Source organism: Enhydra lutris, unplaced genomic scaffold (genome assembly GCF_002288905.1).
Source record: "Enhydra lutris kenyoni isolate GAN:26980312 unplaced genomic scaffold, ASM228890v2 scaffoldscaffold18, whole genome shotgun sequence".
Lineage (NCBI taxonomy): Eukaryota > Metazoa > Chordata > Mammalia > Carnivora > Mustelidae > Enhydra > Enhydra lutris.
This window is the reverse complement of record NW_019154102.1, coordinates 34,303,257-34,316,600: the sequence shown is the minus strand read 5'-3', so window position 1 is coordinate 34,316,600 and position 13,344 is coordinate 34,303,257. Positions and strand designations below refer to the sequence as shown.

Below are 13,344 nucleotides of genomic sequence, written 5' to 3'. Positions count from 1 at the left end.
AGTTTGGAAACAGTTGGACTTCTGTTGATAGTAGGGAAACCTGGTGTCTATTCCACAGAATGGCTTATCCTTGGACCTCTGTAAGGATTTTCAAGGAAGACTTTTGTATATATATAAAATTAACATCTTACAAAATTCGGGGGTGGGTTTGTCAGTAGTTGATTTTCACTTTACCAATTATAGAGGGTCATTTTTTAGGACAATGTTTTGGAGGAGTAAGGACTGTACAGAGGTATAAGCTTTCTACTTACCCTTAAACTGATTTTGGTAGACAGACCTGCAGTTAAGAGAATTTTAAATAATGATGCTTCGTTGAAGAATAAACAATTCATAAAGTTACTGTTCTTACAGATCTTTTCTGCTTCATATTCTCCTTTTGTGAATTTAATAAAAATATTATCTCTCCTTAGAAGATGCTTATATGCACTAGAACACAGTCTTTTACAGTTTTAGTGATTGGTTTTTGATGGGGTTCATGGACTTCCTTGGTTCTAACCATGAACCTTAGATTAAGAGACCCTACTCTGAAGAAATGCCATATATAGGTTTTTACCTTTGAATTCAATGCCCTTGTTTCTAAATTTAGCCACGGTAGTGTATCCTGTGACTGTAATAGCGATAATTCATGTTTACATAAGTAAAATCTTTTGTTTAGATTGCAGGTGAGAAGAAGTCGGCTCAGTGGCGCACAGTGGAGGGTGCATTGAAAGAACGCAGAAAGGCAGTCGATGAGGCTGCTGATGCCCTTCTCAAAGCCAAGTAATTACTCATGGACTTTAACAAGTAATTAGGGCCTCCTGGTGGCTTTCTTTGGGCTGGGTTTTCTTTGTATTGCCTGTTTACAAACGTGAGGCAGAGAAACCCTTCCCTCCCTTCACCTCTCCTTGATTTGTATCGGAATCAGGAACACAGAGGCTTAAAAAGGAGAGAGGGAATAAAATATAATTAGGCCAAAGTAAATTTGGCAGAAACCTATATAAAGGATCTTGTATAAAAAGCAGTTTTTCTTTTAGGGATGTATCTCTATGGATTTACTGAGATTCTGCCATAATTTCAAGATTTTTCAGGGTTGTAGTTTAGGCAGTTTTATCAGAATTTTGAGAGTATGTCACAGTCTCTTTGTTTTAACTATCAAAGTAGTTAGTAAATAGTAGGTCTAGTTTTATGCCACCTTGACCTCGATTCCTGGAATTTGGCTAAAACTAGGATCAAGCAAGCCAAGTATAAAATCAGTCTCTGATGCTGGAAACCTACATTTGACTAAAGGGTCTCATTAGCCTCTCAACTTGGAATCACTCATTCAAAATTTTGCTGTGATTTTTGATAAAATATTTATTATTCATAGAGAAAGAGAAGTCTTCTAATTCACGGCAGCATATCTTTTAGGAGTTTTAAGATGGATGCTCACATCACTAAACCTTGAGTTGGGGCTCTTGAGTGCTGGGTTTTGTGGTGGCTAGGCCACAGTTCATCCAGTTTGTGAAACATTCTGAATCATGAGGGCTCCTCGAGACCCATGTGTATTTGCTCAGTGAGCTCCTTGGCTTCCTCCCTTCTGCCTTCTGTATTAAGCGCGCTCTCAGCGGAAGGGCAGTCGGCATAATCCACGCAAAAGCTGCCGTTTATTCAGTGCGCTGGATGTGGCAGTCGCTGTGCCAGGTACTTCTCATTGATTTCTTCTAATACCCATATAAGGGTGAACAACAAAGGAGAGGTGGATCTGGGAGTTGAATCCAGGTTTTCCTGGTTCTGAAGCCTGTGTATTCCATGTATACCATCCTCCCTGTCTGGTTCATGCTAGTAAATCTAGCTTCTGACCAAGCTATTTTCAGTTAGTAAGGAAAGCTGCTTTGTCTGTATATATTGTGAAAAAACACTTGAGTAATTTTTTTCAAATTACATTTTTTCATAGCTTCTTAACAATTGTATGCTGTATTTACATCAAGCTCTTTGCTAAAGTTGATGAGGAATAATACTAAATCATTGTTTTGTTTTATTGGTTTCTAGAGAAGAGCTAGAGAAGATGAAAAGTGTAATTGAAAATGCAAAAAAAGAAGAGGTTCCTGGGGCCAAATCTCATATAAGTGCCGCCGAGGGGAAACTTCACAGCATGATAGTTGATCTGGATAATGTGGTCCAAAAGGTAATGTTTCTTAGGTCTTTTATAGCATTAAAATTTTTTTAAAATATTTTTTTGAGGGACCATTAAAGTGAGAGAGATCACAAAGAGAGTGGGAGAAGCAGACTTGCTGCTTAGCAGAGCCCAATGCGGGGCTCAATCCCCAGGACCCTGAGATCATGACCTGAGCCGAAGGCAGAGGCTTTTTTTTTTTTTTTTTTAAGATTTTTTTTTTTAAAGATTCTATTTATTTATTTGACAGAGAGAGATCACAAGTAGACAGAGAGGCAGGCAGAAAGAGGGAGGGAAGCAGGCTTCCTGCTGAGCATAGAGCCCGATGCGGGACTCGATCCCAGGACCCCGAGATCATGACCTGAGCCGAAGGCAGTGGCTTAACCCACTGAGCCACCCAGGTGCCCTAGATTTTTAAATATAATTCTTTAGTCAAAGAATTTGAAGAATTCGGGAAAATAATAAGATTCCTTTCTTTTTCTGTTTACCCCTGGAAAGAATAGAAGTTGTTACTAATCTTGGACACAAAGTGGATTATCCATTATTATCAATACTTATTAAAATTGGTATTATTTTTGGTCATGGTTATTAAATGAAAATTTTCATTTTGTAGCAGTTCTTTGTTTGCACTTATATAGTCTACGTGGGTAGTTTCCTGTGACCAGAGAAAGAGGGACGGGGCATAGTAAGATGGTAAAGGGCTTGGGGCACCTGGGTGACTCAGTGGGTTAAGCCTCTGCCTTTGGCTCAGGTCATGATCTCAGGGTCCTGGAATCGAGTCCCACATCGGGCTCTCTGCTCAGCAGGGAGCCTGCTTCCTCCTCTCTCTGCCTTCCTCTCTGCCTACTTGTGATCTCTCTCTCTGTCAAATAAATAAATAAAATCTTTAAAAAAAAAAGATGGTAAAGGGCTTGTCTGCATTACAGGGCTTATGTTCCTTTTTCTGAGCTTTAGCTTTCTCTCTGTATATTATTTATATATTCTCAGCCAACATATAAATACATGACTATAATGCCTCCCTTTTTTGGGATGATAATGATAATTTCTGTTCACTTTAACCCATACCCCTTGTATTTGTTCAGGTCAAAGCAGCTCAGTCTGAGGCTAAGGTCGTATCTCAGTATCATGAGCTGGTGGTCCAAGCCCAGGAAGACTTTAAACGAGAACTGGACAGTATTACTCCAGAAGTCTTGCCAGGATGGAAAGGCATGAGTAAGTACAACTGAAGTGTTGGTACTTTTCCTGTTTTTGTGTTTTAAAAACTGTTCAGCTAAACTTGCTTCAACCCCATTCATCTAATCCAAACCCCTCTGGTATGCTTATCTCAATTTGTTGACAGTACAGTGTTTTCCACATTTTATTTGTCATAGCCATAATAGGTGACAGTGCTCCCATGGTTTAGTTCCAGCCAGTGTTTGATTCCAGAACCAATGGTTCTATTCAGATCTCTGCTACTAGGAAAAAATAATTAGAATCCAAGTAATTCAAAGTGACATTTAAATCTTAAATCTATTAGAATATTGTATATATATGTAAAATTATGCAAAGCCTTTGGTACTTTAAAAATATTTGTAATAAATTGAGGCACGCCTCAGGACTGGTCTGATGACATTATGGTTGAAAACTCATTTGGTGAGAAAGAAATCATCTGTATGACTATCAACTTGCAGATAGCTCAGACTGCAGGGAACTTTAACCATGTTTTATACAGTGTAACTGCAGAGGATTGTTATTTCTTCCTGAAGTGCTCTGAGAGTACTAATAGTCACATAAATTACCAGTCTCAACAAATTCAAAATACATGCTACTGTCTGTTAGAAGCTGAATGTAAGGTAGGAACTGAACTGGTGTTTTAGGCCTCTCTGAGCCTATGTCAGAATGTATGTACTAGCTGATCCAACTGGTCAGCTCCTCGGTATGTGCTTAAGAAGATACATGGGTGCTCAAGGAGACTCCTAAAATATTCATAGCAGTCCTGTATTTTAAGAGCAGAAAAATCTAGAGCTAAATGCGCCTCCCATGTGGCAGTATAAGTGAATGAACTAAAACTATGGCTCTCAAACATAAATGTTAAGAAAAAAAGTTGTGAAAGAATACAAAGAGTAGGGTACCACTTACATGAAGGTTAAGAACATGAAAAACAATGTGCCATTTTAGGATGCATATGTATATAAAATCTAACAAGATGAATGGTAAACACCATATTTAGAGCTAGTGGTTAGCACAGTTGGGAGGAGGGAGGAGGAACCTTTAGGGGGAGCATAGGGAGATGTTGCCAGGATGGGAAAACGAAGTGCAGGTTGTAGATTGTCTTTTTTCCAGGGGACAGTTCCTTTATTGCTATAGATTAGTAGAAAGTCTCATCTGTGTGCTTTGTTGAGACTGACATCTCATTTTCTTCATCTTGCCAATTTTTCCTGCAACACTGGAACAGGTTCCTGTTTTTTGGTTTTTGGGTTGTTTTTTGGGTGGGGGGTGTCTAATACCAGATTACACAGTTGACTTCTAGAGCCATTTTGGGTGAAAAATACCTGTCTTTGAATTTAAGGGTCATGCCCATGATGTTAAGCTCACGCTGAGAGGCGGAGACTGGCTGTGGTTCCCTCTCCTGTCACTGTGTCATCAAGGTGGTGCCTGTGACAGAATATTGATTTCTTAAGTATTTGAAATGTCTGGAGAGGCCTGTACTGAGAACAGAGTCCAGACTGGGGCTTAGTGAAATACGCGATGAACCAATGTAAATGGAGGGCTGGGGAGTAAATGAGAATGATAGTTTCTGTGTAAAAACTAAGTTGATTGCTTTAGCAAAAATACAGATGAGTCCCTGAAAACCAAAGCTACTTTTTTTTTTTTTTTAAGGATTTTATTTATTTATTTGACAGAGAGAGAGAGAGAGATCACAAGTAGGCAGAGAGAGGAGGAAGCAGGCTCCCTGCTGAGCAGAGAGCCCACCGTGGGCCTTGATCCCAGGACCCTGAGATCATGACCTGAGCCGAAGGCAGAGGCTTTAACCCACTGAGCCACCCAGGCGCCCCCAAAGCTACTTTTAATATGAATGAGTCTCTTATTTTGTAAAATGCTAGAATTTACCTGGATTTATATTGTTCTATGTCCTTTTATGTTTTAGGAAATTAATTGTTTTGCTTTTTAATACTTAAGTATGCTTTTTCTGTTACTGGTTTCTGGTTCCCTATTTCTTTTTGGATATTTGTATTTAATGATTAATAACTGGAATATGTAAGTTCTTTTTTTCAAACCTTTCTTCTTTTCCTTTGTAGGTATTTCTGACCTAGGTGAGTAATTTTGTGTGTTTTAAACTTAGAGGCTTTTGTTTTGTGTCTTAAAATACTGAAGTCTTTTTGTCTATGGTTCTTTTATTAAAGTATCTGAATAATTTGTAACAGAACTATGTTGCATGTGATAAATCTGATTTCGATATTTTGGGCATCCATGTGCTCTCAGGAACAAAAATGTTTCACCAAGTGATTGGAAATCTGTAGATAGGTAGATCGATATCTATATGTATTTTAAAGCTTTTGTTATGTAAAATTCCAGTAACAAGTGGGAGAGCTCATAGATTCGTCACCCAACTTTAGTAATTATCAACACATGGCTTTTGTCATTTATTTCCCAGCTTCTGTGGAATCAGATCCCAAATATCATATATTCTTTTCAGTTACAAATAATTTCCATATTTTAAAAAAAATAATCACTGTACCATTATCACACCTAAAACAGTAATTCCTTAATATCATCACATGTCTGTTTGGTGTTCAGTTAACCCCAATCATTTTATAGAATGAGTTTTTTAGTTTTATTTGAATCAGTATCCAAAAGAGCTACGTGTGTTGAATTTGATCAGTAAGTTTCTTATCCCCACTTTATTTTTTGCTTCTCAGTTCTTATACTGTGGAATTGAGTCATTCATCATGTAGTATTTCCTACACTCTGGATTTTGCTATTAAAGCTCTAATTCTTAACCTACATAAATGTATCAGAATACTTTTGGAATGTGAGATTTGAAAACAAAATACATGCATAAGCCTAAGTTAGAATCTTTGGGCATGTGTATTTTAAAAAGCTTGACAAGTGATTCTTATGGGCAGTTCTGGTTGCAGGTCATTGTCCTGGGTAACGCCATCTGTTTAAGAAAAGGTATAAATACTCTTACAAGTAAGAGAAAAGTCAGAGAATCTGAATTTGAGATTAACAGTAAAGAATATTAGAATGCCTGTTACGACTAATCACAGTGATGCATGAGCGAAAATATAGAAGTGTGTATAAATAACTGTTTTTAGAGGCAAAATTAGGGTAAATTATAAAGTCTGTTTATATTTAGTTCAGACGGGAAGTCCTAATTTGAGTTGCTGGAAAAGAACTGATAATATACTTGAAGGCCTGCCTAAATTACTTCGCTTGGGATTGAACATGTCTTAGTTGGACACAGGCTGTGAATTTTTGAGGGCAATGGAGAATCTAAATCTGCTTCAAAGGGTTAGCTACCCTTTGCTTTCTTTACTGCTGTTAAAATTAAATTACTGTCACTTGAAGCGGGTATGTTGTAGATGTTTAGTTTTGGTGCAGTCATTAACATCTCTGTCATTTTCTGTTTAGCTGACAAGTTGACTACTGAAGACCTGAACTCTCTGATTGCTCATGCACATCGCCGCATTGACCAGCTGAACAGAGAGCTGGCAGAACAGAAAGCCACGGAGAAGCAGCACATCGCACTAGCCTTGGAAAAACAAAAGCTAGAAGAAAAGCGCGCATTTGACTCTGCAGTGGCAAAAGCATTAGAACATCACAGAAGTGAGATACAGGCTGAACAGGACAGAAAGGTAGAGGAAATGAGAAATTGAACGTGAACACTTGAATAGCTGCTTCTAGAGATAATAATCAACAGTTACTGTCTTTAAAATATTAGATGTAAATCGTGCTGACCTACCATTGAATTGGCCCTTGTTCTAGTCAGAGCTTCTAGGGAAGGATTGTTATAATGGAGTTCCTTTATACTGAGCAGATGCTGAAGTGAAAGGAAGTGACAAGCCCTTGGTATTCGGGATTATCTACTTTATCTTCCAGGTGGAGCCTCTGTCCCCTAAAGCAGTCCTGAAAGATGTTGGATTGAGTGTCTTTTTTCTCCGCCAGTGTTTTGGTTAAGAATGGATGAGATCTCTCCTTTTAGTCTTGTGTCAGTGCACGTCATGTATTAAATAGGTGTCTCCGGGTTGATTTGGGCACCTGAGTACTTACCTCCCTTCGTGAGCACTCCCTCCGCCAGGAAGTTCTTTTTTCGCTAGCTGCCACACTCTCCTGGCCTGTCTCCCACCTTGCTGGCCACTCCTTTGCCCCTTCTTGGTTCCGCCTCCCAAATAGGAGCATGTACTGGCCGTGGTTCTGAAACCTTTTATCCATATAAACTGTCTCCAGGTGCTCTTATCTAGACCTGGGACTGAGAAGGTTAAATCCTGTCTGTCACGGGGACATTTATGTTGCTAGTTCTGGCCTCTGCCTCACCTTCAGATTCCTCCTATCTAGCAGCTGACTTGATGTCTCTACCTGGCTTCTCAGTAGTTGTTTGAAACTCAAACTCAGTTGTTTCAAACTCAGTTTATTCAAAGCAAATTTCTTGACTCTCCCCATCCTGTCTCCCAGCCCCTCAGCTTGTTTCTTTCTAAATCTCCATCCCCAGTTGCTCAAGCCAGAAACATGCTTAGTTATTCCTCTGTCAACTCTCACACCCGTCCATCGACATATCCAGTTCTGCATCCAAAGTAAAGCCCAACTTTGTCCCCCTTCTCTAAGTCTAGATTATCATTGTAACAGTTTCCCTTCCCATAACAGTCCCCCCCCCACCTTTTTAAAAAAATAGATTTATTTTTTGGTGGGGGGAGTACAAGCTTGGGGGGCGGAGAGGGTGAGAGAGAATCCTCAAGCCGACTGTCTGCTAAGTGCAGAGCCCCTGGCGGGTCTTGACTCCAAGACCCCTAAGATCATGATGTGAGCCGAAACCAAGAGTCAGCCATTCAATTGACTGTGCCACCCAGGAGCCCGCAGGTTCTGTTTTCATACCCATCTTTCTGTGTCCATTTACATGGCAGTTGGTTCTTCTAAAACCCATTCAGATCAGATGCTAGGCTGCTGAAAACCTTGCACTGACAGCCCACTGCTTTTAATAAAAAAAAAAAAATCCAAATTCTTATCCCATACCAAAAAGGCCTCTCGTTCCTGTTTGCTCTGAGCCAGACTTCCCTTACTTCCCTTATTGCCTGTATTTTCCAGGTGCCCTGGTTTTTTTGTTTGGTCTTGTACCTTCACTACTTACTCTGCCCTAGACTGTTTGCTCTGCCTTATACCTTGTTACACTTCCTCTCTTTAAACCTTAGTTCTAAGCTTGGATGTTACCTTCTAGAACAGCAAGACTTTTCCTGTTCTTACAGTGTAGATTCAGTCTTCCTTTCCCTCATACTGCCTTACTTATTTTCTAAAAGTAAGTATCACAATCTGAGATGTCCAGTTTATCTACTTACTGTCTGATCCCTATATTGTACATTATATGAGAACAAAAAGTTAGTGTGCCTCCAGCACCGCTGTATCCAAGCATATAGTAGGCACTGCCAAGCCCAGGATTGGCAGTTTATAAATGTGTATGTACTGACTGAATGGGTTTATTCATTACTTCTATTCTGAGAAAGAGTAGGTTATGAATTCCAGGTAATTAGTATTAAATAATTTGTAATTATCTAATGGACAATTATTAGGTGAGTTGTGATAGGCTTTTCATATTTTTGATTAGATCTGGGCTGTGTTGTGAATCTAAATTCATAGTAAAGTAAGCAGTTTCAGAGTAGTTTTCTTTGTTTAGAAGAAATTATGTAAAGTAACTGCCAAATATTTATTGATTTTCTTAATAGTTCTTTACAATAGGCATTATTTATTATTCATAGGTTACACAGATGGCTGTGGTGAAGCTGTGTTTGATCCCAAGTCTTTGTAGTTATTTCTTTCCATGAGTTGGAATTTGTTAATTGTCATAGGAGTGTGTCATTCAGGAAATGACAGTGTTGGCCTTGTGTTAGATGCAGCCTGGTGATAGGGAGAAACAGAAATGGGGCCAGGGAGACCCCATTTGAGGTCTGATTTTTGCCATAGCTGTGTGACCTTGTTTTCGAGTCACTTTCCAACATTCAGCTTTCTGATGGATGTCAGAGAGGTCGGGACCATGTCCACATGCGCGGCACATCGGAGCAGCTCAGGATACAGAAGCTGCTGTCATCCTTTCTCTTTTCTTTCTCTTTTTCTGAAAGCAAATGTGATCATTCCTGTGGTTTCACAGGTAGAGGAAGTCAGAGATGCCATGGAGAATGAAATGAGAACCCAGCTTCGCCGACAGGCTGCTGCCCACACTGATCACTTACGCGATGTCCTTAGGGTACAGGAGCAGGAACTGAAATATGAATTTGAACAGGTGAGGACCTGCGAGAGAGCATCAGCTGCCCTTCAGCCTCCTTTTCCCCTTTACATGAACAGTCTGTCCTTTCCTTTTCATGTGTTCTGGATGTCATTGCCCCCAAGGGTATGGAAGAGTGAGGAAAGATTGCTAATGGCACTCAGCCTTGGCACACTGGCGCGTTTGTGTATTTGTAGCACTGCTGTTTTTCACAGAAAGATGTACCTGTGTGTTATTTCTCACATGTGTTTTTATCTGTGTCCTAGTTACTTGAAGCCTTCAAATCTTTAGGGAGGGTTGGTACAGGGGTTTCAAGAATGCAGATGGTGCTTGACATGTGTAACTTCTGCTTTCTCTCCACAAACTCCTACGGATTATGTGGTAGTGCTCAGATTTTTATATCTGAGGAAACTTCCCAGAGAGGTTAGGTTTGGAAATCACAGCTAGACAGGTATCTTTAATCATAACTTGTGTCTATTCAGCAAGCCATTTATAATATATTAACTTATTTTGTCTCACAAGAAGAGAATGAGGTTTTCCACATAAGGAGATCTTCCAGAAAATTGAAATTTATGCCAATATGAAAAGGTATTTTACTTTAAATTTATTTAATGGGTATTTTTCTGAGAAAAGAATGAGTATATAAGCTCTTGAGTCAGGAATATTGAATACAGTTTACTATGTTGGGGTGGTAGTACGTTATTTTATTTTCTCAGGTGGCACTTTCTCCTTTTGTAATAGTTTGAGTTCTCCTCCTGATCTGCTTCCTCTAATACTAGGTTCTATCAGTAAATTTGTAGAAAATCACATCTGCTATGAGTTTTAGGAAATTTTCGAAACCTTACACATAATGGAGGAGTTTTCCTGACAAATGTTTGGAGATTTTAAAGGCACTCTTGCTTGTGGAGATGGCAGTTGCTAGAAGACTAGTGTCCTAATAAATGCCATGCACTGAAGTAGCACCACTCTTTTCCGGACACTGTTTATGTTTTATTTCAGGACCTGTCTGAGAAACTGGCAGAGCAAGAGTTACAGTTTCGTCGGCTTAGTCAAGAGCAAGTTGACAACTTTACTCTGGATATAAACACTGCCTATGCCAGACTGAGAGGAATCGAACAGGCTGTTCAGAGTGAGCTCATGGGCCTCTTACAATTTTATTCAGTCCAACTTCTTAGGATAATTTTTTGGTAGCAGGATAATGAGATACATCCATCAGCATTAGGGTATAACGATGCTGAAGTCGTGCTATTAAATTTTATTCATTTCTATGAAAATTAGCCCAGATTTGAGAAGTTTGGAACATAGAGAGTTTGTGAGAGGAAATTAAAAAGAATCTAAAAATTAAATCTAAATACTTGAAGTTTTACTCGGTATATCATAGAATGGAGATCACCATTTACAAGGCAGGTTACCCAGCACACTTTGGTTATGTCTTATGTGTCCTGCGAGGAGCAGAAGGCCAGTGTATCCCCATGCTCTCCCTCTGGCTCTGCTGACCTGTCTCCAGTCCTGTTTTGGAAGTGGTGATTTGCTGATTCCACTGACCAAATGGACAGTAGTTACTCTGAGGCTTCCATATGCCACATTGAAAGGGAAATGTCCTGATAGGATGTTGATAAAATGAGTTTTTTGGAGGGTGTTAGAGAGCCATCTTTGTCAGATAAGTATAAAAATAAACTACTCATGAAATTTAAGATCCAGTAGTCCATTATGTTTACTTGAAGTCTTCCTTTGCAGGAAGTTTCTGATGGCATTAACGTAAGTCTTAGCCTAGTTTAAGTATGTTTCTCAAACATTCTAAAATAAATATCTGAATTAGATACCATGTATTGTCCTAGATGTCACAGGAAAAGAGACTCAGTTGTGCTTGTACACATACATCCTTTCAGTTTTCTCCATGGTTTTACTAAAAACAAGGCCTTATTGGGGCACCTGGGTAGCTCAGTCAGTGGAGTGTCTGGCTCTTGATCTCTGCTCAGGTCATGATCTCATTCATGAGATCGAGCCCTGCATCAGGCGTGGAGCCAGCTCACGATTCTGTCCCTCCCTCTGCCCCTCCCCTGCTCTCTCTCTTTAAAAAGAAAAAGAGTGCTCAAGTTAGGCTTGTAGTGTTCCCTCATGAAGAGGCCAGCTTTCTAGGAAAGAACACACCAGAAATGGTGGTAGGTGAGGTTGGAAGAGGCTCTCTCTGGCCCCGTTGTTCACACATGTGGCTTTAGCCTGTTAGGGGTGTAGGGTACATCAGATCTCTGGAGGTATTGAGGAGGACATGTAGTCAAATGGAGAGAAAAATGTTTTTCTTTGCCTTTTTTCCCCTTGATAGGTCATGCAGTGGCTGAAGAGGAGGCCCGAAAAGCCCACCAGCTCTGGCTGTCGGTGGAGGCACTCAAGTACAGCATGAAGACTGCGTCTGCAGACCTGCCTACCGTGCCGCTGGGTAGTGCGGTCGAGGCCATCAGAGTCAACTGTGGCGATAGTGAATTTGCCCAAGCTTTAACCGCAGCTATCCCTCCAGAGTCCCTGACCCGTGGGGTGTACAGTGAAGAGACCCTTAGAGCCCGTTTCTATGCTGTTCAAAAACTGGCCCGAAGGGTAGCGATGATTGATGAAACCAGAAATAGCTTATACCAGTACTTCCTCTCCTACCTGCAGTCCTTGCTCTTATTCCCGCCTCAGCAACTGAAGCCACCCGCGGAGCTCAGCCCTGAGGATATAAACACTTTCAAATTACTGTCCTATGCCTCCTATTGCATTGAGCATGGTGATCTGGAGCTGGCAGCCAAGTTTGTCAATCAGCTGAAGGGGGAGTCCAGACGAGTGGCACAGGACTGGCTGAAGGAAGCCCGAATGACCCTAGAAACTAAACAGATAGTGGACATCCTGACAGCATACGCCAGCGCCGTAGGAATAGGAACCACTCAAGTACAGCAAGAGTAAGGTCTAGGAAGAGTTTTGTAAAGTCGTATTTTATGTGAAAGGGAATCAGCAGTGATACATGAAGGGTTTGCAACAGGGTCCCAGAATTGTCTAGAAAGGAGCAGGTTACAAGTACTGTTCTAAATGTTAACACCTGTTGCATTTACATTATTTCCACTTGCTATCATGTCAGTGAACTCCGGGAGTATTTTCTTTGCAACTTGTGTAACATTTTCTGTTTTTCAGGTTTTACTGATCAGGCTCGTGAGCCAGTCAAAATAATGTTTGTGTTCCCTGTGACTACTGATTCTGCCCTTGGAGCAAACTGAATAAAACAAAAAGATGAAAAATGAGTAGCTTATCCCTTTTCAAAAAGTACCATTTCTAGTTCATTGTATGCGTAGACAATTTCCTTGACAAGTGGCAACAGCAGAAGTAGGAAGTCCTGGGCACTGAGTTTCCTGGTCATGAATTGGGTTCCAAAAGTGCAAGGTCCGTTTTTGGCTTTGAGGGTTCTGGTGAACTGATCCCTGTGGGTCAAACTCAAGAATGATGTACAAGGCACAATGTCATAATATTTATAATGGGAGATAAAGCATTTCTAGTGATTAAAAGGCACTAGAAATAGTATCCATCTGAGACTTTTAAAGTTACTACCACAGGAAAATTTTTTATTTTACATTGGGACCCTATATATACACACACCTGTGTGCATACATAAAAGTTTTTCCAAACCACTGCTAGCCCCTTTTTACTTGTGATGTACTGTTTTCTGGTCTGTTTCATTAAAAAAAAAAAAAAATTCTTATGCACGAATTAATTCAACAGCTCTCAAAACAGGTCACAG

General features: G+C 40.1%; 1 protein-coding gene across 3 annotated transcripts in view; it reads left to right on the top strand.

Moving 5' to 3' along the window:
* Positions 1–12,847, top strand: part of LOC111147945 (inner membrane mitochondrial protein) — a 42,518-nt gene extending 29,671 nt beyond the window's left edge. For all 3 annotated transcript variants that reach the window (XM_022504204.1, XM_022504203.1, XM_022504202.1), the window contains exons 8-15: positions 656–759; positions 2,008–2,143; positions 3,214–3,343; positions 5,410–5,424; positions 6,746–6,969; positions 9,468–9,599; positions 10,581–10,710; positions 11,905–12,847. In XM_022504204.1, coding sequence (XP_022359912.1) covers positions 656–759; positions 2,008–2,143; positions 3,214–3,343; positions 5,410–5,424; positions 6,746–6,969; positions 9,468–9,599; positions 10,581–10,710; positions 11,905–12,518 — 1,485 coding nt within the window. In that variant the 3' untranslated portion in view covers positions 12,519–12,847. The remainder of the gene's footprint in view (positions 1–655; positions 760–2,007; positions 2,144–3,213; positions 3,344–5,409; positions 5,425–6,745; positions 6,970–9,467; positions 9,600–10,580; positions 10,711–11,904) is intronic.
* The last annotated feature ends 497 nt before the right edge of the window (positions 12,848–13,344 follow it).